This window comes from Malaclemys terrapin, chromosome 1 (genome assembly GCF_027887155.1).
Source record: "Malaclemys terrapin pileata isolate rMalTer1 chromosome 1, rMalTer1.hap1, whole genome shotgun sequence".
Classification (NCBI taxonomy): Eukaryota; Metazoa; Chordata; order Testudines; family Emydidae; genus Malaclemys; species Malaclemys terrapin.
This window is the reverse complement of record NC_071505.1, coordinates 56,410,995-56,433,526: the sequence shown is the minus strand read 5'-3', so window position 1 is coordinate 56,433,526 and position 22,532 is coordinate 56,410,995. Positions and strand designations below refer to the sequence as shown.

Here is a 22,532-nt window from a genome sequence, read left to right as displayed (position 1 = left end):
CTGAAGCTGTTCCAAACTACCAAATAAATATGTCTTAGGATCTACAAATTCTGCATATCAAGTTTGAAAAGCCTATTATTTGTTATCCAGAGCATAACAGATCCTGTGATATGTTCTTTTCCAATGTTCCAGAAGTAATTAGACCATAGCAGAGAGTGTTAAATTTCAGCCTTTGAGTTATGTACGGTCAAAACCACATTTTAAACCTTTTTTTTGTGTGTATAATACAAGAGCCAAAATCTGGCTCTTCTAAATTGCCACACAAATGGGTGCATATCATTGCTGCAAAACAAGCTTTAATGTGTACTCTGTGTATTCTGGAGAGCCACAGCCCTCTACACAGATTATTTTTCTCAGACATAATCTGCATAAGGTTTTGAAGACACTTTGCTGTGTTACATTCTGGGCAAAAATGGATCCCTGACTACGTGCCTTTGCCACTCTTTGGCTCCAAATAAGGACGAGCTAGAGAATGAACTGTTGCAAGGTTTGGATGGGATCCAAAATTGGGGCTTGATCCAAAGTCAAGTGGAGTCTTTCAGTTGACTTCAATGGGCTTTTCAGTTCATAGATTCATAAATGTTAAGGCCAGAAAGGACATGCCAGAGGCAGTACAAGCTCGTTTTGAATGTTGGGGGGCAGAGTGGAGGTTCTCTGCCAGGGGAGCAGGAGGAGTCAGAGTTAGGGTCGAGGGGGGAGGTTGGGGTGTCAGGAGTAGCAGAGAGAGTGGGATGGATACTCTGCATGGGGAGTTAGAGGAAGTACTGAGACTCAACAGGGGTGGGATTAGGTATGTTTCACTACATGCTTCTGGGCTCCACAGCAGCTGCTCCAGCCCCTCTTGGGCCTGCTCTCACCTCCCCTTCTCACCTCCCGTGTGTTTGTGCAGTTTAGAGGGAACTGCATGCAGGGGCAGAAACACAGATCAGCCCCCACAATATTTCCATTGCATGGGCACTAGCTCCCACTGCTTCCCTGGTTCTGCCACCTCAGGCACAGTCTTTAGAATTTCACCCAATAATTTTTGCTTCAAGCCATAACTTCTAGTTGAGCTAGAGTATATCTTTTAGAAAGACATTTAGTTTTGCTATCAAATCTTCAAGCGTTGGAGAATCCATCACATCCTTAGGTAAGTTGTTCCAATGGTTAATTCCTCACTGTTAAAAAAAATTGTTCCTTATTTGCAGTCTGAATTTGTCTTGCTTCAGTTTCCAGACATTGGATCCTGTAATGCCTTTGTCTGCTAGATTAAAGAGCTCTCTACTGTCAGAAATCTTCTCCCCATGTCGGTACTTTGCAAACCATGATTGAGTTCCCTTATTGGATCAGGAAGTTGGAGTAGAAAAAATGTCACCTCCCCTCTATTATTGACTTAACCACCAGACCATATTTGGCTCCAAGAATGATCATATAGATTTTTTTTCTTAAGTACAAAATGTTAAATACATCCCAGCAGAGTAGAGATTTTATATACCAAGGTTATAATACCAGGGGAAACATTTAGGATAGAAATGCTGACTCCTCTTTAACTATAATGTTTCAGACAGCAAAATTATAATACAGTAAAATAGCAGTGGGCTGTAGTCCACGAAAGCTTATGCTCTAATAAATTTGTTAGTCTCTAAGGTGCCACAAGTACTCCTGTTCTTTTGCGGATACAGACTAACACGGCTGCTACTCTGAAACCTGTAAAATAGATGTATACTTTGATTAAGTTAATTTTCTAGATAGGTTTTTACAGTGTGCTCATCACCATAGTATCTGAGTGCCTATTCCTTCTGCAAGTCTTATTTTGAAACTAGGTCTGGACTTTGAAAATGTTAACAAAACCGAAATAATTAAATCCTGATCATAAACCTGTTTGAACCATCCCTGTTGTTGTTTGGTACAGTTGTACATATGGAGTATAATGTCAAATCTCCTAACTAGCTGATCTTTTCTAAAAATAGAAATTTTAGGCACCATAATGTATAAACTTTACCAGCCGGATAGCCTTTCTACTGTATCTATCAAATGTAGCATGGCCAAGTTTGCTTTAAGAAAATAAAGCACAGTGGAATGTAGCAAGCTAGGTTAGTATGGTCACCTTTCACCTCTGGAGATCAGGGTTCAAATCTGAGGGAAAATAAAACCTAGCCTGAACCTTCAGCCTTTCCCTATTGGCCCTGAATCAAACAAGAACCTATGTAAATACATCCTGAAAATATCTTCATCTCCCCCTTTTAGTTTAGTTCTGCTTTCTATATTCTGATGAATCCACCTGTGTTGATTTAGGAACTCCCATGTATCTCTATTCCCACATGCTTCTTTTTCCACCTGTGACTATACCAATGCCTAAATTTAGGCTGCAGCATGTGTCATATCCCAAAATGAGGGACACACAAAAACTAAGTTAGGAAGCTTAAAGAGATTGAGATTTATTCATTTGCTGTAAATATCTATAATCTGAGTTTCATGAATCTTTATTTCTGATGTAAATAATTTTCAATGTTAAAAGTGAGGGTAAACATGTGTGGAACATAGGTAACTTTGGAACTAAAATAAGAAATGCCCCTCAAGTTGATGTACATTTGAGAGGTGTACATCTGATGCCTAACAGACCTTCTAACGGTGCTGATAATGTCTCAAATCTTATCCAGTCTGACAGTCTCTGCTGGGCCCAGGCCAAGAGCTCTATTTAAATCATGAGTTCTCTGGGGCTTCCCTAGTCAGAGCCACACAATGCATTCTTGAGCAGGGAACCCTGCTGCATGCAAGATTGTAATCCAGCTGCCAGCCTTGACCCAGCAGAGACTGAGAGCCTGACACCTTGCAAAGGAATATCAGCAAAAGTTTGTGTGCATGTGTGAGAGAGAGGTTGTTAAAGACCAGGAAGCAGTTGGGGAGTAAGGAAGACAAGGATGTCTGAGGGAAAATTGAGAGTGATACAAGGAAATGCACGCAACTGGGGTACTATTGGGGTGGTGACAGGAAGTCAACCGATTGTACGTAGATATATATATATATATTGGTAGAAGAGAGGGTGACAAAGGTTTATGTGTCAATCCGATCAGGAAGTTGGAGGGAGGGATAGTGAAGAAGACCACATAAGGAGTGGATAAGGATCTAAACATTTTGAGGCTAATCCAAACAGAACAGAAGAGCACCTGTGATTTGCTCCTCTCTAGCTGAAACCCTGGTTTAGAAAACAAGTGAAAATGGGTTTGGTGGTTTCACCTTAGTCCCATATGACATTTTTCCACATCGCAAAAAATTCTCACAATTTGCACGTGGCAGTTTCTGTGCGGGGGGCTTTGGGAGAGGGGGAATCCTCAGCTATAATAGCAGAGGTGATAAAGGTCCAGATTGAGGTGTATGAGTAGAAGCTCCCAGAGCACAATTCATCTGCCATTTCCTTAACTTGATTCCATAAAGACCCTCACCTTCAGCAGCATCAAATTCACACCAAATTAAAAAAAACGCTTCTCTGTGACAATAGACTACGTGCAACATTCCACTTCAAACTACGTAGTATCATGTTTTACAAATCCTTTTCTGTATAAATGCTGCATTAAAACATTCCAGTTTACGGTGTTGGATACACAACTGTGTATGCTTTGCAACATTAGAGGCATAGTTTCTTAGAGTCTTAAAAAAAAGAGAATGCAAGCTAAGGCATATCACTGTTTTATAAGTAGGTCAGCAGTGAAAACTCTACATATTTCTTAAACTCACATGGACTCTCTGGATTCAGGGGTAGGAATACGTGGCTAAAACTACAGTGAATAAAATATTTATGTTTTTCTTTAAAAATAAATAGACTCAGTTGAGCTGCAGTAAAAATGTAGTGCTTTCCTAATGCAATGTTGTCATCTGCATGCTTTGAGCTTTTTTTCAGTTCATCTTATTAGCATATCACAATTAATGAGTTTCTTTGTGCAGTGAAGTTGTTCATGAGTCTGATGCTTGTAAAGTTTCTCTAACTTTAATTTTTCATGCAAGCTGAGAAAACTTAAACAAATTTCATAATCTGTTTCTCAGATAGTACATTCTAAACAATTCTAGATCTAATAGTTACTGGTCAATATTTATCTTGACATTTTCCTTTATCCAGAAGACCTCATAAAAATGCAACATTAACTTGCCAGAAATCTCTCCTCCATTCAGTCATGTTACACAGCACCCATTTCAGTGTAAGTTAGGCTGAATTGCTCCTCTCCATCTCTGCCAACTGGAGGGGAAGAAAGTAGAAGAGCTGGATCTGTGGCATGATTCTGTTAGTCTGTGCTTGTGGAAGTGCTACCATAGGAGCTCTGCAGATGTAGGCATCTGTGGGTTGAGTGGGAACATGGCAGGGGTAATAGTTATTCTCTTCACCATCAACACTTCTGAGGTGTTCTTCTCAGTATGGTACAGAGAGCATGGGGCAGATCATCAGCTAGTGCAAACTGTCACAGCTCACAATTTACACCATCTGAGGATCTGTCCTCTTGTATTCAACACTTTAATTATTTTCATTTAAACATAGAGCACAGTGTCCAGAGTGGGCTGTCTGTGGTTTCCTCATTCGTCCCAGCAGTCCAGTCTAGAGCCCACCTTCCAAGAGGGATGATGACTTTTAGTCTCTTTAGCCACGTCCCACATCCTTGCTCCACACACTCTTTACCCAGCTCACGGGGCCAACTGGCTCAAGATAGCACTGACTGAATCAACATTCCCTTGAATGGCTTCTCCTCCCCTCCGTGAACCCTTCATGAGGACTATGAGAGGGAGTTCTGATGGCAACAACTGGGAAGTGCACTGATATGGAAATGTAGAGCCAGTGTGAAGGCACATGGCCTTTCACTGGTGGCCCTGATCTCTTACAGATTCCTGAGTTATGCACAGATCTTCTATGGTCAACATGTTACGAGTGCTGAACACCCCTGCTCCTTCTGCAATGGGTCAAATTATGTTTCTTCTCTTCCCCTTCCTTAACAGAAGGAAGAGGAAACTGTGTGTGTACAAACTCAGAAAGTTTCCAGTCACTGGGACAACCTTCATGAAGAGCATCTTAGGTACTTACACTGTGTCCATTACTGTAGTATCAGAGTGCTTTCTTCAGGAGAGCTATTCCAGGCTATTCTTAATGGGTTGACAATCTGGAAAGGGTTTAGCAAAGAGAAGGATTTTACATATACTTCAGTTTCTGGCATGTTGGCTTGATCACACCTAGCATGGTTGTGTCTACCCAAGCTGGAAATTGCATCTCTAGCTCCAGTGGAGACATATCCTCAGAGAAGGTAAAGGGGTGACTTGATCACAGTTTATAAGTACCTGGACATGGAAAAAATATTTGATAATGGGATCTTCAGTATAACAGCAAATGTATTCCAAGACCCAATGGCTGGAAGTTGAAACTAGACAAATTCAGACTGGAAATAAAGTATGCATTTTTAACAGTGAGGGTAATTAACCATTGAAACAACTTACCAAGAGTTATGGTTGATTCTCCATCATTGGCAATTTTAAAAATCAAGACTGGATGTTTTTCTAAAAGATATGCTCTAGTTCAAACAAGTTATTTCAGGGAGGTGCTATGGCCTATGTTTTACAGGAGGTCAGGCTAGATGATCACAGTGGTTTCTTCTGGCATTAGAATCTCTGAATTTCACTCTAAAAATAGTAATATTTTTGGTCATCCTGATGTCTTGAAGGAGGAAGTTCCCACAATCAAGTCCAAAAATAGTTCTGCTTCGTTCCAGCTTCACCAGCAATATTAGATCTAGTGTCCCTGTTTATCATAGTTGTCTTCCTGGTTCACAGAGAGAGATGATGTCCCTAAGCAGGGTGAAAATTGGCTGGTACGGGTGGGTACGGCGTACTGGTAAGAAGTGGCTGCCGGTACCGGCCCGTACACAGCCGACATTAAAGCGCTGCCATGGCAGCGCTTTAACATTGCTGCCCCTTTTGCACCCCCCCGAGCCGCTGAGGGGGATGGAAAGGGGCAGCTGCCCCGAGGCCTGACAATTTAAAAGTGCCCGGGATTCCCGGTCGCTGCCACTGCTACCGTGGCAGCGGAAGAGCCCCAGGCCCTTTAAATTGCCACCGGAGCCCTGGGTGGTGTGGGCTGGGTAGCGTGGAAAGGCTGGCTAGGGGAGGCTGACCCCTAGCCCCGCCCCTTCCGCCCGATGCCCCGCCCCTTCCACCTGAGGTCCCACCCCTTCTGGGGGCCCGGAGCCGGGCCCCTGTACCAGTAAGTCTTTTATGTTACTTTCATCCCTGGCCGGGCTGTAATGAATATGTAAATCACCATAACCAGGACCGCATCCAATTAGAAAGAGAACATCCTCTTGGCCAATTGAAAATGGAAACAAGTATTTTTGTCTACTTTCACTAAAGTTTCTGGGTGTTTAGATAGTGATGAGTCCAAGAAGACATTGAGAACCATGCACTTCTATGATAATCAGAGGGAAGTTGATGATCAGATGGATAGAAGTGTATGTGACAGCTCTGGCCAATTCTTCAGAACACTTCTCTCTACCCACCAACATCACTGTCTTTTCTGGGTTTAGTTTCAGACAGAATCTCCTGTTCTAGGTGCTTATTTTCCTATTTATTGGGATAATTGAGTTATGGCTCTGACTACATTTAATGCAAAGGAAATGTGGTGAGGCATAATCTGTGTAGTGTTTTCACTGGACTCCATATTTCTTACAATCTCTTCTATAGGTTTAACATATATATTGATTAGGAAGGGTAGAGAGAATTGAGTTTTGTGGGATTCCACATATAGGTGAGATGATGAGGAATAGCCACCCATCGTAACTTTCTGGAATCTACCCAACAGAAAGGAGCAAAGTCAATACAGTGTGACTCCACCCACTTCTGCCATGTCTCTCATTCGAGTCAGGAACATCTCATGATGGAACATTCAAAGGCTACTAGCAGATTCAAATATATAAGCATAGTTCATGGTTAAAAGGAGATTGTTCACCAGCATGGCTAGCACCAGTGTTGGGTTTGGTTTACATTTTGCACCATTATTACTCTAAATTTCTTTCCTCTGTACTGCTCTGGTTCAGTTAATCTACCAAACACAGCGATTGCGTTAGGAAGAGAGAAGCCAGTGCACTTATACTTTTGGGTAACCAGTGGTTGTAATGTCTTACTAGTCCATCAGCTCCCAGATCTTGTGGCTATACAGCATATTCATTTAGGTTGCTCTGGAAGCTTGTTGGCTTCATGTCTCCAGAGTCAAGCCACGAGTGTTGTTCCCTCACTTCGATGGGCTGGAGGCAGAGCTTTGACTTCATTGTGGAGGAGGTGATGATCTTGCTAGGATAGGGAAGGAATATTAGTGACTCTTATGTCTACTCCTCGGGTGACGATCTGCTGTATTGTATGACCAGTTATGGAGATAGATCATTGCTGGACCAGAGAGAATAACATGGTTGATAAAATGGACATGAGATTTCAAGGGTTTGTGTAAGAGACATCCATGAGGATATGAGAGTCTCAAATGACCATGACCACAGGACACTCACTACCAGGCAGCTGTTCTTTCTGTCCTCTTGAGTGAACTGAAAATCATCAGGATTCCCACACTGGACCTATTCTGTGATTTGAAGATTAAGTGAAATATACATTTGAATATAGATAGTTGCAATGTGGATGCAATGGGACCAATACCTTGAGCAAATAGGGCAGAAGGTCTGTGACTGTATTAGAGGTTGTATGGGCTGTAGTACAGGCCAAATGGGTGTTGTGCTACAGCTCTTTTGGATTTGGTTTGGATTTCACCTTTCCAACCCTCCTGCACTGCATATTCAGAAAACCTATTTACTCAGGCTTCATGGAAGAGGAGTGGATTTCCCTTGATGTGAGCAGTTCTCATTACTTTACTTTTGTCACTGCTTTGGATCTGATCTCAATGAGAGCTTTGCCATTGACTTCCATGGTGACCTTTGAGCAAAAAGGAAACCCCCCGATACTCTTTGGTGCTATTTTGTGATTAGTAAAAGCCTGGTTTTTAGGCATGAAAAAATGTCACAGATGACTTTAAAATACCATAGACATGAATGTGACATTGGCAGCAATCATAAAATGGTGGAGAATTTGTAAGATTTGATAAACTAATAATATTTTGCACTTTTTTCTTTCACTGACAGTTTTACAAAGGCAAATAACTGTTCTTACCCCCACTTAGAGATGTGGCAACAAAGATGTGGAAATGTAAATATCTTGCACAAGGGAAGTTTGTTTCTGAGCTGGAAACAGAACCTTTGTATGAACTTAAGGTTCATCCTTCTACAGCAGTGGCCAACAAAAATCTTGTCGTCACAAGGTGCGGCCCTCATCACCAGACTGGTGCCTCTTCCTGGTGATGCTGGGGATTAGCTCGGGCTGTGCACCAGCATTTTCTCTGCTCCTGCCTATGGCTCCTCTCTTAGCTCCCAGAACCGCAGCATCCTCTTTGCAGCTCAGCCCTCCTGGTCGGTCGTTATCTGTGTTTTCCCCTGCTGGGTGGGGGTGTGTATCTCTGTCCAACAGTCCAGCCACTTCCCTAGGGGCGAGTGAAGGAGGGGGCCAGGCCCGCCCACTACTCTGGGCCCCAATCCAGGGACCCTGTGAATAGCAGCCTTCTGCTGCTCCTCTGTAACCCCTGTTAATGCTGCTATATTTCCCTGGGCCACTTCGCCATGGCCCCAGCACCTTCTTCGCCCTCACCTCAAGGTACTCAGCTGCTCAATTCCAGCAGCCAACCACTTCCTGTCCAAGGTGCTTATGGTTCTCTCTGCCCTCCAACTGATGTACTCTGCCCTGCTGGTCCCTTTTATCGGAGCCTGCCAGGCCCGGATTGGTTGCTTCCTGCAACTCCTCCCTGATTGGCTGTGCTTCACGCAGCATCTCTGGGCTGTTTGGAGGACTCATCTCCATTGCTTCTTCTGGGGCAGGGCATGATTAACACCTCTACAGCTGTGTGGGGTAGGCACTTCATCATACCTATCTTCACGATTTTCAAAATGTCCTCTTGAAAAATCTTCCATTTTCCTACAAAAATGTCAAGTAGGCAAACTGAACTTTCACCCATTCTTAAGAGTAAAAAATATTTTTGGTAGTTATTAGACAAAATCGATGTGGTCTGTCCCATTTCTCTTCTTAATTCGGTGAAATAGTGTGTGGAAGTTTTGTTGAGGGAGCATATATAATATACTCATCTGTAATATTACCCTCTGGTAATCCAGTTTGGATACCAGTTTATCCCTTACACTGAAAGATCACTGCACTGGCTGATGTGCCATTTCAAACGCAAGTTTTATTTAATTACTGGAGATGTCTGATTTTTATTATTATTATTTGTGCTCAAAGATCAATCTGAGACTTCACCCGAGCCTAGAAAATGATATATTGGAATAGTACTTAGAGTTCTTACTTTAATATTTTGACACTGGTTCCCAACAAGAACACGAAATAAAGTGGTAAAGCAGCATCACTATCAAACAGTAAGTGGTACAAGAGCTTATTAAAAGATCGGCAGCCCTCGTCCAATGGGGAAATGACAGTTTGCGTTGTTTGGTGTGAGATTGTTATTCACCAGCATTCTCACACGTCGGAGACTTTTCAGCAGGGTATTTTAATAGGAAACTTCCACACAATTTTCCCTGGGAGGCATGCGGGGTATGTGCCTCACCCCCTCTGTAACCTGAGGCAGAGGGATGCTGAGCCCCCTGCCAGTGTCCCTCCGATGCTGCAGCAGCCCACCTTGGAAGAAGCTTCGCTTCTCTGGAAGGGTTCCCATTAGAAAAGTACAAATGGACTTTTCTGAATCACGCACGCTGTCATGGAAGGGGCATGTCAGCGCCTCACCCGTCCTGCCTGGGCCAGGCCCCTCCAGGACAACTCCCGCTCCTCACACAGGATGAACCCGCACCTTCTTTCCAAGAGCGCTGCCAGCTTTTCTGCTGCCCTAGTCAGCAGAAGGTCCCGCCCCGAAATGCCGCCCCCCACAGAGGCAGTGGAAGGTCCCACCACCAAAATACCGCCACGGTTGCCGCCCCCCAAGTTGTAGTGCCCTAGGCGACTGCCTAGGTCACCTAATGGGTTGCGCCAGCCCTGCTTCTTTCTTATGGCTCCCACTCACACCCCCACGCCACCTGCTATTTCCAGAGCACCCAGGAAGCCACAATCCCACCCTTGCTGAAGGCAGGGCTGCCTGCCGCCTTGCCCTTAGCTAGAGGCCCAGTGGGGTGTACAGGGGAAAACTGCGTTCTCCCTGCCCTACACACCATGGTCCAGGGGCCGGAGGGGCCCACACAGGCTTCCCCTTAATGAGGTGAATGGAGATCATCCTGATGTTCCCTATATTGATGGGATCCCCCATCCCACGCCACTGCCTGTTAGCTCCTCGGCCAGTGGGGTGCAGAGAGGGGTAACTGAGGCTCCCCATCTCTCTGCCCATTAGCTCCTTTCTGATGGGAGCTGGGGTTCCCCACCCTTGGACAGGGAGGATCCCTGTTAAGGGGGTGGATGGGGCAGCTGGGAGGGCCCCCATCTTAGGCAGCACCCGGGAAGTCTGGGGCTCCCGGCATTAACCTAGCAGCGTACTTGGGGGAGCTGAGACGCGGGGGGGGGGGAGGGGACGGACAACCCCCATTGCCTGCAGCTATTGGCCCAAGGCTAGGCAGGGCGCCCAGCCCCCCCGCCGCCCCACGAGTGTCCCCCTCCGATCTTGGGGAGGAGACTGGAGCTCCAGCGGGAGCCCGCGAGTGGGAGGCGGCGGCGCCAGCTGCTCGTGAGCCCAGGAGCTGCGCTTGGTAACGGCGGCGAGGCTTGGAGACAGAGCCCGTGGGAGCAAGGGCCACAGGAGCGTCTCATCCTCCTCCCCCGCCCCAGAGGAGCAATTTATCCTCTCGCAGCCCGCTAGGCTCTCCATTGTCTCTGCCTGGCGGCGGGACCGGGCTGCGCTTCTCACTCCGCCGGCTCGCTCCAGTGGTCGGCTCCGGCTGGCTTGTATCGCTCGCCTGACCGTGTGCTCAGGCAGCAGCACCTGGCTCGTGGGGCGAGCAGGCTCCGGGCTGGGGCGGCGGCTGCTCAGGGTTCAGGAATGATGTGCGCACTGGGGAGGCTAAGTTGCTCGCTCGCCTGTTGGGTCCGAGCTTTCTATTGAAAGAGGAAGCGGCTCGGGTGCGTGGCTCTGAGATTTTGTTCCCAACAGCTTTCAAAGGAGGAATATGGACTGACTAGCTCCGTACCATGGAGTCCGCGAGTTGGTTAAGCACCTTCTGCTTTCTCCTCTGTCTGAGATCAGGTAAGTGGAAGCCCAGAATTTTGAAAAGCAGCATGAAGAAAGAGACAGACAGAGAGATTGAGAGGAAAAAACAACCAACCTTCCCTCCCCCCCGTCTCCCAAATCCCACAACTCTCCCCAAAATCTAGGAAGAAACAGATGGAATAAGAGCAGCTAGTGCGATCTCTCTCTTCACTGCAGTCTGGGAGGGGAACTCACATGAATTTTCTGGCGGAAACTCGTGTAGCTTTTTGAGTCAAAATGGAACTTTATGGCGAGATGTATGTTAAAGTAGGTCATGTCAGTCGGGCTGAGTGCTTGTCTCTCCCAGGCGCTGCTGATTACAGGTACTAGGCTATGAAGGAGCTAGGGGATTAATCGACTTGTTCTCTTTGTTGTTTCTTCACGCTGTCGAAAAGTTAAATGCTCGGCAAATGGAGTAACTAATCATTTCTGGGTCAGTTTTAGGGTTTGGTGTGGACCCCTCGCTGCAGATTGACGTGCTGTCAGAATTGCAGCTGGGAAATTCCATAGCTGGAGTGCTGCAGGTCCAAGGGCTGCACAATGGGAGCAAAGCATTTCTCTTCCAAGGTATCGAGCATCTTTCCTATACTCCAGGCTGGGGTCAACCAAGGCCATTTGAATAATTTCTGAACTTGCTGGCAAATGTGTTTGACTGAACTTTTGCATTAGCTTGATGGCTGACGCTATTCCTGAGGGATGATGCACAGATGATCCATTTTTAACAGCAAGGTTGCTTTCTGCTCTTTAAGCATCATGTTTATTTTTTTCTCTCTCCCTGCCTGCTTTTCTTTCACTCTCTTGCCCAGTTTTTTTTTTGATTGATGGAAACTTAATTAATGTACGGCAGGGACGATGATGGCAGATGGCTTATTTTGTGAGTCGTGGGGAGCAATGAATAATAACAACACACTCTTCTGAGCTGGGGGCAATTGATTTAGCTGGAAAACGCTAAACTAAGCTCCAGTTCTAGCTAAGAAAATACTCACTGAAAGTTTTGTGTGAATAGACCAAAATGCTGAAATGAACAGTCCAGAGACTTGAGGCAAGGGGCTAAAAACATGAACATTTGCAGGGAACAAAAGGGTCCCCTTTGAACTGTAATGTTGCACCCATTGTAAGAGAGAAAGAATGAATGAATTTTGGCCAGGTCTTAAAAAATCTGATTATTTCCTATGACAGCCAAAGGAGAGAAGCAGTAGTCTTGTCACAGTTTGAATAAATAAATTTCAGGTCTTAATTCCAAAATAATAAAACCAATGTGTAATCTAGTTCTCATTTTTAATGAAATAATAATGATAAAAAGATCATTTGAACTCATTGGGTTGGGTTATTTTGTCTATACCTGTTAATTTTCAAATGAATTTTTAATTATAGTTTTAAAATGTCATGGGATTTTAAATCAAGCTGCTGACAAGAATTAAATTCTGAGGGAAAGAAATCTCAGCCTTCATTTAAAAAAAAAAAATCCTGAAAGGTGGATGTTTGAAAGTAGGTCTGTCATTTGAAAGCTGCTACAATGTGCTTTTTTAAATGTGGCTAAACAGGAGCAGGGAAGCTGGCTCAACATATGGTGGAGTGAGAATAAAGCCCGGCATCACTCTGCAGTTTTAAAACATAGAGGATTGATTGTTCACATCATTTGTTGGGTTAGGAGTTTTTACTCTGTTCTGAAACGATTTCTGGTGCAACAGGCAAGAGGTAGTGCTACCCAGAGAGAGCAGTTGTAATTTGAGAGAGGTATAATGTGGGAATAGAAATTCTTTGTCACTTTTGCATTAATAAGATAATCGATCCAAAATCTAATAGTCACTGAAGGGCTTTTTAAAGGGGAATCTCCATAGTGGTGTGTTTCCCTGCTACAGCCAGCATGTGTCACTATGATCATTAACTTTGAAGCATTGGAATATGCCTTCAAAAAGGAGCGAATTGACACATGCTGTATTTAAACAGAAATGGGCTCATTATTTCAGAGCTTCGACTTCTACATGAATGGATAGTTCTTAGAATGGCAACATGTTTGTGTGGCTCCATGGTTTAAGTCCTAAGATAGTTTTAATGTATAGCTAGTTATTCCATTTTAAGGCCCCATCCTGTTTTCATTGGGGAAAAAAGTCAAAACTCTCATTAACTTCAATGGTAATAGGACTGGCCATTTTCAAGAATAGTCCATTTTATTGTATATTTTCCCAGTGTTTGGAGAAACAGATTATGAGGGTGACTAAAAATCACTGGAGGTTTTTTAACTACTGCCTTTCTCTTTGTGTAACTGCAATGTAGTTCCCGGATGTGTTGCCAATCTAATCAGATACAATGCTTCTGTTAAAGGTCAAGGACCCTAAACAAATGGGACCGATAGGACCTTAAACTTTCAGGCTTTTTATTATTGTGGTTCTTCTCCCTAGTCCCCTTATTATATCTAATAAAAATACTTTTGTCTAAAGTGTTTACTGAGGGCACTCAGCATCTCTTGTGAAGCCTTCAGCGCGTTGCAGGATTGGATACTTTTCTCCTATTGTTATATGGCTACATGACTGATTTTCTTACAATAAAGACAGCCTTCTCTGGATGGACAGACTTACATTTTTCTTACAGTATGGCAATTCCTATATTCCTAAATGCAAGTATCAGACCAGTGGTCTATTTAATCATCTTCATTCTGGTCTTAGAGAATAAAGCACCGGGCGAACGAGACCATCTTTACTTCCTATATATGAATTTGCTGAATGCAAAATTATTGATTTTATTTTCCTCAGCCTTGCCAGGGCCATAGTCAGAGACCTAAATCCTTAGTCATATTCTGAAAGAGCCAAATAACAGAAGTGGTTAAATGAACAGTCCTAAGATAGTTTTAAGAATCCTGGATTCTTTACTAGCTCTATGGGGTCTCTCTTCCCTCTCGTCTTCTCTTCAGATAGCTTAACTACATGAGATTTTGCTATTTTTTCTATCAAGAGTGTCTTTGGGCTACACCTCAGTTGGTGTAAATCAGTGTAGCTTCTATTGATTATTTGTTAATTGTGTTGCTCCTCCTATTGAAGTTCTTGGCAAAATTGAATGGGAGCAGAATCAGGCCCTTAATTCAATCCTATTCAGAACAAATATTCTTGTTACATCTATTTAAAAAGCATAAAAGAACTGAATGCGGAATGTATCATTATCTTTAAACATTTCAGAACAGTGGAAGCATGAATAGCTAACAGTCACAGGACAATTAAAGAAACAAAAGGGAAAAGTGAATGTAACATAGTGGTCTCTCTCCTGCAATCCTTACCTGGAGAAAAAGGCATTTAGATGTAAGTGTGAGTTTTGCCTGAGAAGAGATTGCAGAATTGGTTCTTGAATCAATTTTTAACACAGGATTTTTTTTGGTCCTAATTAGGTATTCAGATAAAATTTTCTTTCAGAATTAATTCTCATAGGCACCTATATTCCCAGGAGAGATAATTTACTAATGGGTTATGAATCTAGTTTCAATCTTTCATGGTCCCTTCAGTAGAATCTAGATTGCGCCATATACAATTTCAGGTTAAAAAATAATTCGACATTCCAAATTCACAGCCACTAAGACCCTTTTATTCTGTGTCAGTCTGATCCTGCACTATTAAGTCATTGGTACTTTTGCCATTGACTTCAAAAGGATCAAGATCAAGCACTATGTAGCTACAAGGGTTCCATCACTGCAGAAATGTAATTGCACCATAATTGTAAGTACTTCACTGTTGCTGATGGGAGCACACATTTTTAAATAGAAAATGGTGGAAAGTCTTCTTCTAAAAAGGATGGTGTTGCTAAATATGGATATATACCAGTCACCAAGCAACCACAAACACAAGTATGGCAAAAACTCTTTTAGAGGAAATGCCTGAATCTTGTAAACCTTAGGATTTCATACAGGTTGACTTGAAAGGCCAACAACCAAGAACACCAGCTGGAAATCGATATTTGCTGGTTGTATATGACACCTCAAAGTATATGGTGGTGCAGTCACTGAAGGATAAAAGGACTGAGACAATTACGGCTGCGTTGAGGAAACATGTAGTGTTGCAGTTCAGCCCACCAAGTTGCACCTGGTATAAAGGAGTCACCCTGTGCTTGGGAATTAACAGCTCATACCTTTAAGGAAACTCCACTAACTCCATTGTCTGTTTTCACATTTGTAATCGCAGGGACGTGCTGGCCGCTGCTTTCCGCAGCTCCCATTGGCCCGGAATGGGGAACCGTGGCCACTGAGAGCTGCGACTGGCTGGCCTGGGGATGGTCAATGTAAACAAAATGTCTCGTGGCCCGCCTTTGGATTACCCTGATGGGCCGTGTGCCGAAGGTTGCTGACGCCTGTGCTAAACTAAGGGACCATTCAAGGTGAAGTGGCCTGTTAACCACCGGGTGAACGAGACCATCTTTACCCAAGGGGTGTTAGTGAGTTACAGATTCTTGTAATAAACCATAAATCCAGGGTTTTTATAAAGACCATGATTTTTAGTGTCTAGCTAAGTTATGAATTTTAAGCTCCCGGGCTCGTTTTTTGAAAGTGTTATGCAGGTTTCCTTTGAGGATGAGGGCTGATAGATCAGATACAGAGTGATCACTTGGGAAAAGTGTTCATCCACAGGTGATAGGGTGTTTTTGTCTTTTATCATATTCCTGTGTGAGTTAATTCAAGAGCGTAGTGATTGGTTTCACCCACATAGTTGTTATAGTGGCATTTAGTGCACTGGATGAGGTACATCGCATGTTGTGTCTTCCTAGTATTTCAGAAAGGGCAATCCCCCCTCAGTAGTCTTATAAATGTTTGCATGACTGTGTATAAGATCCATGATCCACACTAGGAATCTGCTGGTAAAAGGCTTTGACATCACCATCTAAAACACTAGGTACTATGCTGTTTTCTTATCAGTGCACTTGATCACAGTGATCATTAGCTCAAAGTCTGTCAAGTACTCACAAATTCCAGTCTCATCTGCATAATCAGTAAATTGCTTCTCAGGCAAAAGTGCTTTTGCCATGTTGAAGTATCAGTTGTAATATTCGCTTATAGCAACCAAAGGACATATTGGGACACTGCAAGGAACAACTCTGGTACCCCAGGCAGGACTATATACAGACTGTGTTGCTCAAGGGTATGAAAAATCCACACCCTTGAACTACATACCCTGTTTCCCCGAAAATAAGACATCCTCCGAAAATAAGGCCTACTTACAGTTTTGCCTCTCGTTGTAATATAAGGCATCCCCCCGATAATAAGACCTCCCCGATAATAAGGCATCCACCGATAATAAGGCATTTTTCATTTCTGAAAAATAAGACATCCCCTGAAAATAAGACCTAGCGCATCTTTGGGAGCAAAAATTAATATAAGACACTGTCTTATTTTCGGGGAAACAGGGTAGTTATACTGACCTAATCCTCCCAGCACTATGTCAATGGGAGAGCTTCCCCTCTTGGGGAGGTAGATTAACTACACCAACAAGAAAAGCTCTCCCATGGGCGTAGGAGCATCTTAAGCGCTACAGAGGTGCAGCTGCACCAATGCAGCATTTTAAGTGTAGGCCTGCCCTAAAACTTCCTATGGAATCACTTGCCAATCAGATATAACAACATAATTTCAAAACAAAACAGCAATTGAACAATAAGATAACTTTACACCACAAGCTGTTAGTGGATGTGCTATCTTCACTGTTCATTATAAAGGCCTTTGAGATCCTTAGGAGGCAGGCATTATATAAATGCCAGATATTCTTATTAATTATACTTCTTCCTTTATGAGTACACAGTATGATATAGTTTCCATAGATCAAGGAGGGTGAAAGAAGATGCAGCCTTCCTCTCTGCAAATAATCAGAATTTCATGACTGCAAGAGTATTTGTTGCATTGTGAACTGCCCTTCTTTATCTTAGGAATTCAATGGACAACTACAGCCTGGATTAGAGACTAATGAAAAGTTTGAACATTATGGGTTTGATCCTGCCAAATGCTGAGCTTGTCAGAGTCCAGGAAAATACTTACACACATACATAATCCCATTGAAGTAAATTGTTTTCACTGGTAATAGAAAATTGTGTTCTCAGATTTTAGCACCAAAATAAGGACAGTAGGTGTAACTTTGTTTCTTTAAACCACTACTGTGAGTAATACTTTTGTATCATTCTGTCTCTGAAGTTCAGGGTCTGTATCATTTATACTCAGCTGGTGTCCAAAAGCCCCAATCCCTTTGCACTGGGTGCTGCACAAACACAAATGACCAGACAGTCCATCATGGACTCCTCTTGCATCAAGTTACAGGAGACGTTCAGTGGGTGAACAGATCACTCTACAGCATGTAAAAATAGGCATATAAAAAAGAGAATCAAGGAATGGTGCTGCATGATGTTTGTGTTATTATTGGACGGAAGTCTAAGGAAAGTATATATCCATCAAAGGAAAGAGAAAATAAGAGGACTGACAGAAAAGTGCAATCAGACAGTTAATAAATACTGGAATGTTTTTGGCTGTAGTAACTTTATGTAAGATAAATGTAAAAAGAATATGAAAGAGTAGAGAGACTTGTCTACACTACAGAGGAAATCTGATCGAAGCTATGCAATTTGAGTTACGTGAATAGCGTAACTCAAATCGACGTAGCTTAGATCTACTTACCTCAGAGTCCAAACTACATGATGTCGACAGGAGATGCTCTCCCATTGACTCCCCTTACTTTTCTTAATCTGGTGGAGTACAAGAGTTGACGGGAGAGCGATCTGCGGTAAATTTAGCAGGTCTTCACTAAACCCACTAAATTGACTGCCGATGCATCGATTGCCGTGCGTTGATCCCCCAGTAAGTGTAGACGAGCCCTAAGAAATCTTGTGATTGGAATGCTGGATTTTGGAGCTCATTCAGAAAAGCATCTAGTTTCTTCGGTTGAAATATTTAGCATTTAAGTGTTTATAGAAAAAGCCCAGATATATCTGACAAGCAGAAATGGTCCTGGTGGCAGGATATGGTAGGTTCCAATGAAGAATGACATGTGGTGTAAAACACAAAAGAGCAGATTTAATCTGTCAGTATGAATTATGAAATGACTTTAGTACTACTGGCTTTTGAATTGGCCAAAAAATAAAACTAAAATAGGCCAATTTGTACAATGGTTCATCATGACTATATGGATAGCTAGTTCAGTATATATAAAGGTTAGCAGTACACTATTGCAGTTTATATGTACTTATTATGAGTCCCTGGGTTTCCCGTCAGAAGGAGCATTGTGTTTTGGTCTGTAATTATAGCTCCTCTCAGTGCCAAATAAATGAGTTAGAAAGAAACTTTAAAATGAAATAAGCTTTCACATATGTAGAAATAGGTTTCATGAAGATTTGATTCTGGCTTTGCACTTCACAAGGTTGTATTTGTAGTATCATTCCCTTTCTAGTTTTGGAGAGATTGTGGTTTGTCTCTATGGAAGTAGCAGGGGGTTGGCTCTCCCTGGAGGCTAGGGCTGTAAGTGTGAAGGCTATGTGCCTCTGTACTAACTCCTGGCTCTCCCTGGGCCCTTCCAGTCAGGGCCGGCTCTAGGCACCAGCAAAGCAAGCAGTTGCTTGGGGCGGCATATTTGCAGGGGCGCAAGAATCCAGCATGGGAGCTGAGAACCAACAGGGAGCCCTGGGAGCTGTACTTCCTTGGTTAGCTCCCTGCCGATAGAGCCAGGCCTGGAGCAGGGAAAGAACTACATTTCCCAGCATTCCCTCGGCCGTTAGTAACAGGAAAGGGAGGGGGAAGGAGTATGGAACTGAAACCTGCAGCTTGCTGTGAATGGTAGGGACAAAGCCAGCTCTAGGTTTTTTGCCGCCCCCCCACCCCAGCCCTGGGCTTCCCCCTCACCCCTGTGTTGCCCCAGCCCTGGACTCTCCCCCACTCACACTCTCTGCTGCCCCAGCTCTGGCCCCCACCTGCACACCTCTGCTGCCCCAGCCCTGGGCTCTCCCCCCCTCTGCACCCTCTGCCGCCCCAGCTCTGGCCCCCACCTGCACCTCCTGCCGCCCCAGCCCTGGGCTCTCCCCCAAAGAAAGAATTGGGTGGACTAAATGGACAGTGCCGCTCTCTATCTGAAGCCTAGCAAGGGAGGTACGTGGAGCCCTCTAGAATTTAAAATTAAAAGTAAGGGTGGGGCGGCTCTACTAGACTGGGCAGCTTTAGATACAGTACCAGGCACGTAGGAGGATTTCCACTTCTGAGCCATGGAAGCAGAAATTGACTTTTCTTTTCTGTGCACATCCAAAATTCCTGCTGAGTGACCCGCCCTGGGAGCGAATTACCAGTGACCCAGAGCTGCGGCGGAAGGAGGGTGCAGTTGCGGGAGGGGGAGAGGAGAGAGCCCAGGGCTGGGGTGGGGGGCAGCCAAAAATTTTTTTTGCTTGGGGCAGCAAAAAACCTAGAGCCGGCTCTGCTTCCAGTTCCTTAACAGCATGGTTCCTGCAGGAGGACACTGTGTGTGGGAGGAAAGGTAGGGTTTGTGCAGCGTAGGGGGAGAAAGCAGATAAGTCTATGCTGACATGGACCCAATAGTTTACCTGCCAAAATTCTGTGTGATTAGGGTGGGCGGGGGAGATATGATGCCAAAGAGAGTAGCTAACCCTTTGTGGTTTCCACAGCTTTGAAGAAGGAGGAGATGATGCAGTAGGACTGGCATTTCTCTCTTTTGTACCTCTGCCTGTATTCAATGGAGTTCATTTCCATTGTCTGTGGAGGGGGTGGGGATAGGAGGGTCAATATAGCTTAGAATCTGGTAATTAATTCAATTTCAGTTACTTTTCCTACCACTGCTGTTTAATTGTATACTTATAAGTAACAGGCATTGTTGAATTCTAGGAATACTTACAGTACAGAAGTGAGGGTGCCGTAGTACCATATCAATTCCCTTAATAATCAGTTGGGGCTTGATTCTGCCAGAATGAGTAATACCTAATTCTGCAAGTAACCCTATTGATTTTAATAGGACTACTCATGGAGGAAGGTACTGTTCTCATAAGAATGTGAGAATGGGTCCCTTCTAATTTTAGGAATATGAGCAGGAATCTGTTGGACTCAGATTACAATCTGGACAAACCTTCTTTTGTCTAAGAACTGCTTTTTCCATAGCAATTCTGTTAGCTAGTTTAATGTAAAGAATTACACACCATTTACACAATAACTGTTGGCTAAAGCTATTCACTTACAGCTATAAAATAATCATAATTGCTATTGCACATTATTTCCCTGTTCTTGAAGAAGGCCCACATGCCAACTTAATAGAATCTCAAGAAGAAAATTCCTAACTTGGCTGATTGTATCTCTAAACACATAGGGCTCAATTCAGTATATTTGCATGAAAACCAGAGAGAGCTGACTATGGCACATAGCTCCAAAGTATGCAGTGTAGGAAAATACATGCACTCAGTACCGGTATATTCAAGTGGGAGTGTAAATTCTTGCTTAAATTGATGAGGGAGGCTATTGAGTCAGTCAGAAGAATGAAGGCCAGCAAGTGGAATGGGCATCTCTCTGCATGTGACAGGACACCTAGGCAGCTGGTCAGTAGCAGATAAGCATAGATGGCAGTCACCAAACAACCTCTGTTGAAAGTGTAGCAGGACACAATGGACTCAGCTGAAGTAAAATATCTTATGTTGACAGCAAAACCACATCTGTTTTACATACGGTATAGTGCATGACATCTTGATCCACTATGTACAGTGAGATACAGGGGATAGGGACTTCTGTGCATCTGGTACCCGTCAAATGCGTTGCCTCCACATTGCTGCTCAACACTCCCAGAGCAAAGAGATGGCAACGTGAGGGTGAGGTGTTGCCACTCTGTGTGTAATTGTTTTTCTGTAATCTATCTCTGATTGAACACGTGGTCACCAGAGAACAGCTTTGACCAGCTATGTAAGGGTTTTTGTGGGTTTTCACAGCAATCATGTTCAACTGGTCAGGGAGAACGTAGGAATTTCCTGCACAGTACCTGATACTCTGGGTCAGTGCCTGAATGTATTTTTCTTCCCCTTACCCACACCCAACTCCAGTGCCTGCTGTGTGTGAAAGCACAGGTATGATATAAGGAACAGGGTGCCTGAACATTCCTGTGGTCCAGTCCTGCCTATCCACTTTTAACTCATATTGTCCAGAGCCCATAGACACGGGATGGAAAGGTAACTGTAGAATTGCTTGCTGAATATAAAATCTGTCACAGTTTCAGGCTGACTGTACTTATGTTCCTCCTTCATGGTCTACTTCAGGAATGCCCAGTCAGGTCTCAGACCTCCAGCCACCACCTATCTCTGGTCAGGGACCTATGTCCCACTCCCTTCTGAGCAGGGGATTTAAGGTTGCATAACCCTCTGTCTTACATTGTGCTATCTCCAGCAAGCCAGTCTGCCTAATGGCCAGCACCTGGGCTTTGGTTTCTCTCTGAGGGCTATGATAAATGTGATTTACCAGTAATCCAAACAGCTCTTTCTGAGCAAGCACATTTATTCATAGGGAAAAAGCATCACAGACAGAAAATTAAAAAACCAATAAACAGATTTAAATGCACACTAAACATACCAGGAGTCACCCATCAGTCTTATGGGGGCCCTGGTAGCAGGGTTGAGGCCCCTTTGGACAAAAGTTCATGTCCATTTGCTGGCTCAGAAAGAAAGTCCTGTGCCAGTTCAAGCTCACCTTTTTATACCAAAATCAATTTCTTTGTGTGAGTCTATGGAATATCCAGTTTGAAACAGTATATGCAAACCTCTTCAGTGTTTCATTAGCAAAGAGTGAAGCTGAATGCAGGTTACATAGAACAAATGGAACTTTGATGTGGACACAGTGACAAAATGAGGACAGATACATGCACAGAATTAAGCGTCAAGCCACAACTTTTGGTAAATTTGAACACAGAGAAGGGGTGCAACCCACCCATCACCCATAATCTCCTATACCAGGCACTTAATTGGTTCAAGTGTGGTTACAGGACTCCTTACCGTATAACCTATAACTCAGGGTAGGCTTTCCTCAGCCCATTCCACCCAGGACTCAGCTCTCTCTGGGTCCCAGCACCCTCCTCCCCATGAGGGGACAGGGGGTGGGGACCACGGCCTACAAGGGCCACAAGGACTCACCTTGACCTGCAAGGGCCACAAGGTCTGACCCTATCCCATGAGCCCGAGATCCATCACCAAAATTCCAGGTCTTTTACTTCTCTTAACCCAGGCCCCCATGGTTTGTTAGATCATGAGAGCTGGGGAATGTGGCCAATCAACACCC

The 22,532-nt window shown here is 43.8% G+C and overlaps 1 protein-coding gene across 3 annotated transcripts in view; it reads left to right on the top strand.

The window, feature by feature from the left end:
* The first annotated feature begins 10,778 nt into the window (after positions 1–10,778).
* The window catches only part of NELL2 (neural EGFL like 2), a 225,822-nt gene continuing 214,068 nt past the window's right edge, over positions 10,779–22,532 (top strand). Inside the window, exons 1-2 of one of the 3 annotated variants that reach the window (XM_054024804.1) lie at positions 10,779–11,269; positions 11,711–11,839. In XM_054024804.1, coding sequence (XP_053880779.1) covers positions 11,215–11,269; positions 11,711–11,839 — 184 coding nt within the window. In that variant the 5' untranslated portion in view covers positions 10,779–11,214. The remainder of the gene's footprint in view (positions 11,270–11,710; positions 11,840–22,532) is intronic. The other 2 variants (XM_054024787.1, XM_054024796.1) reach the window with 2 other exon arrangements.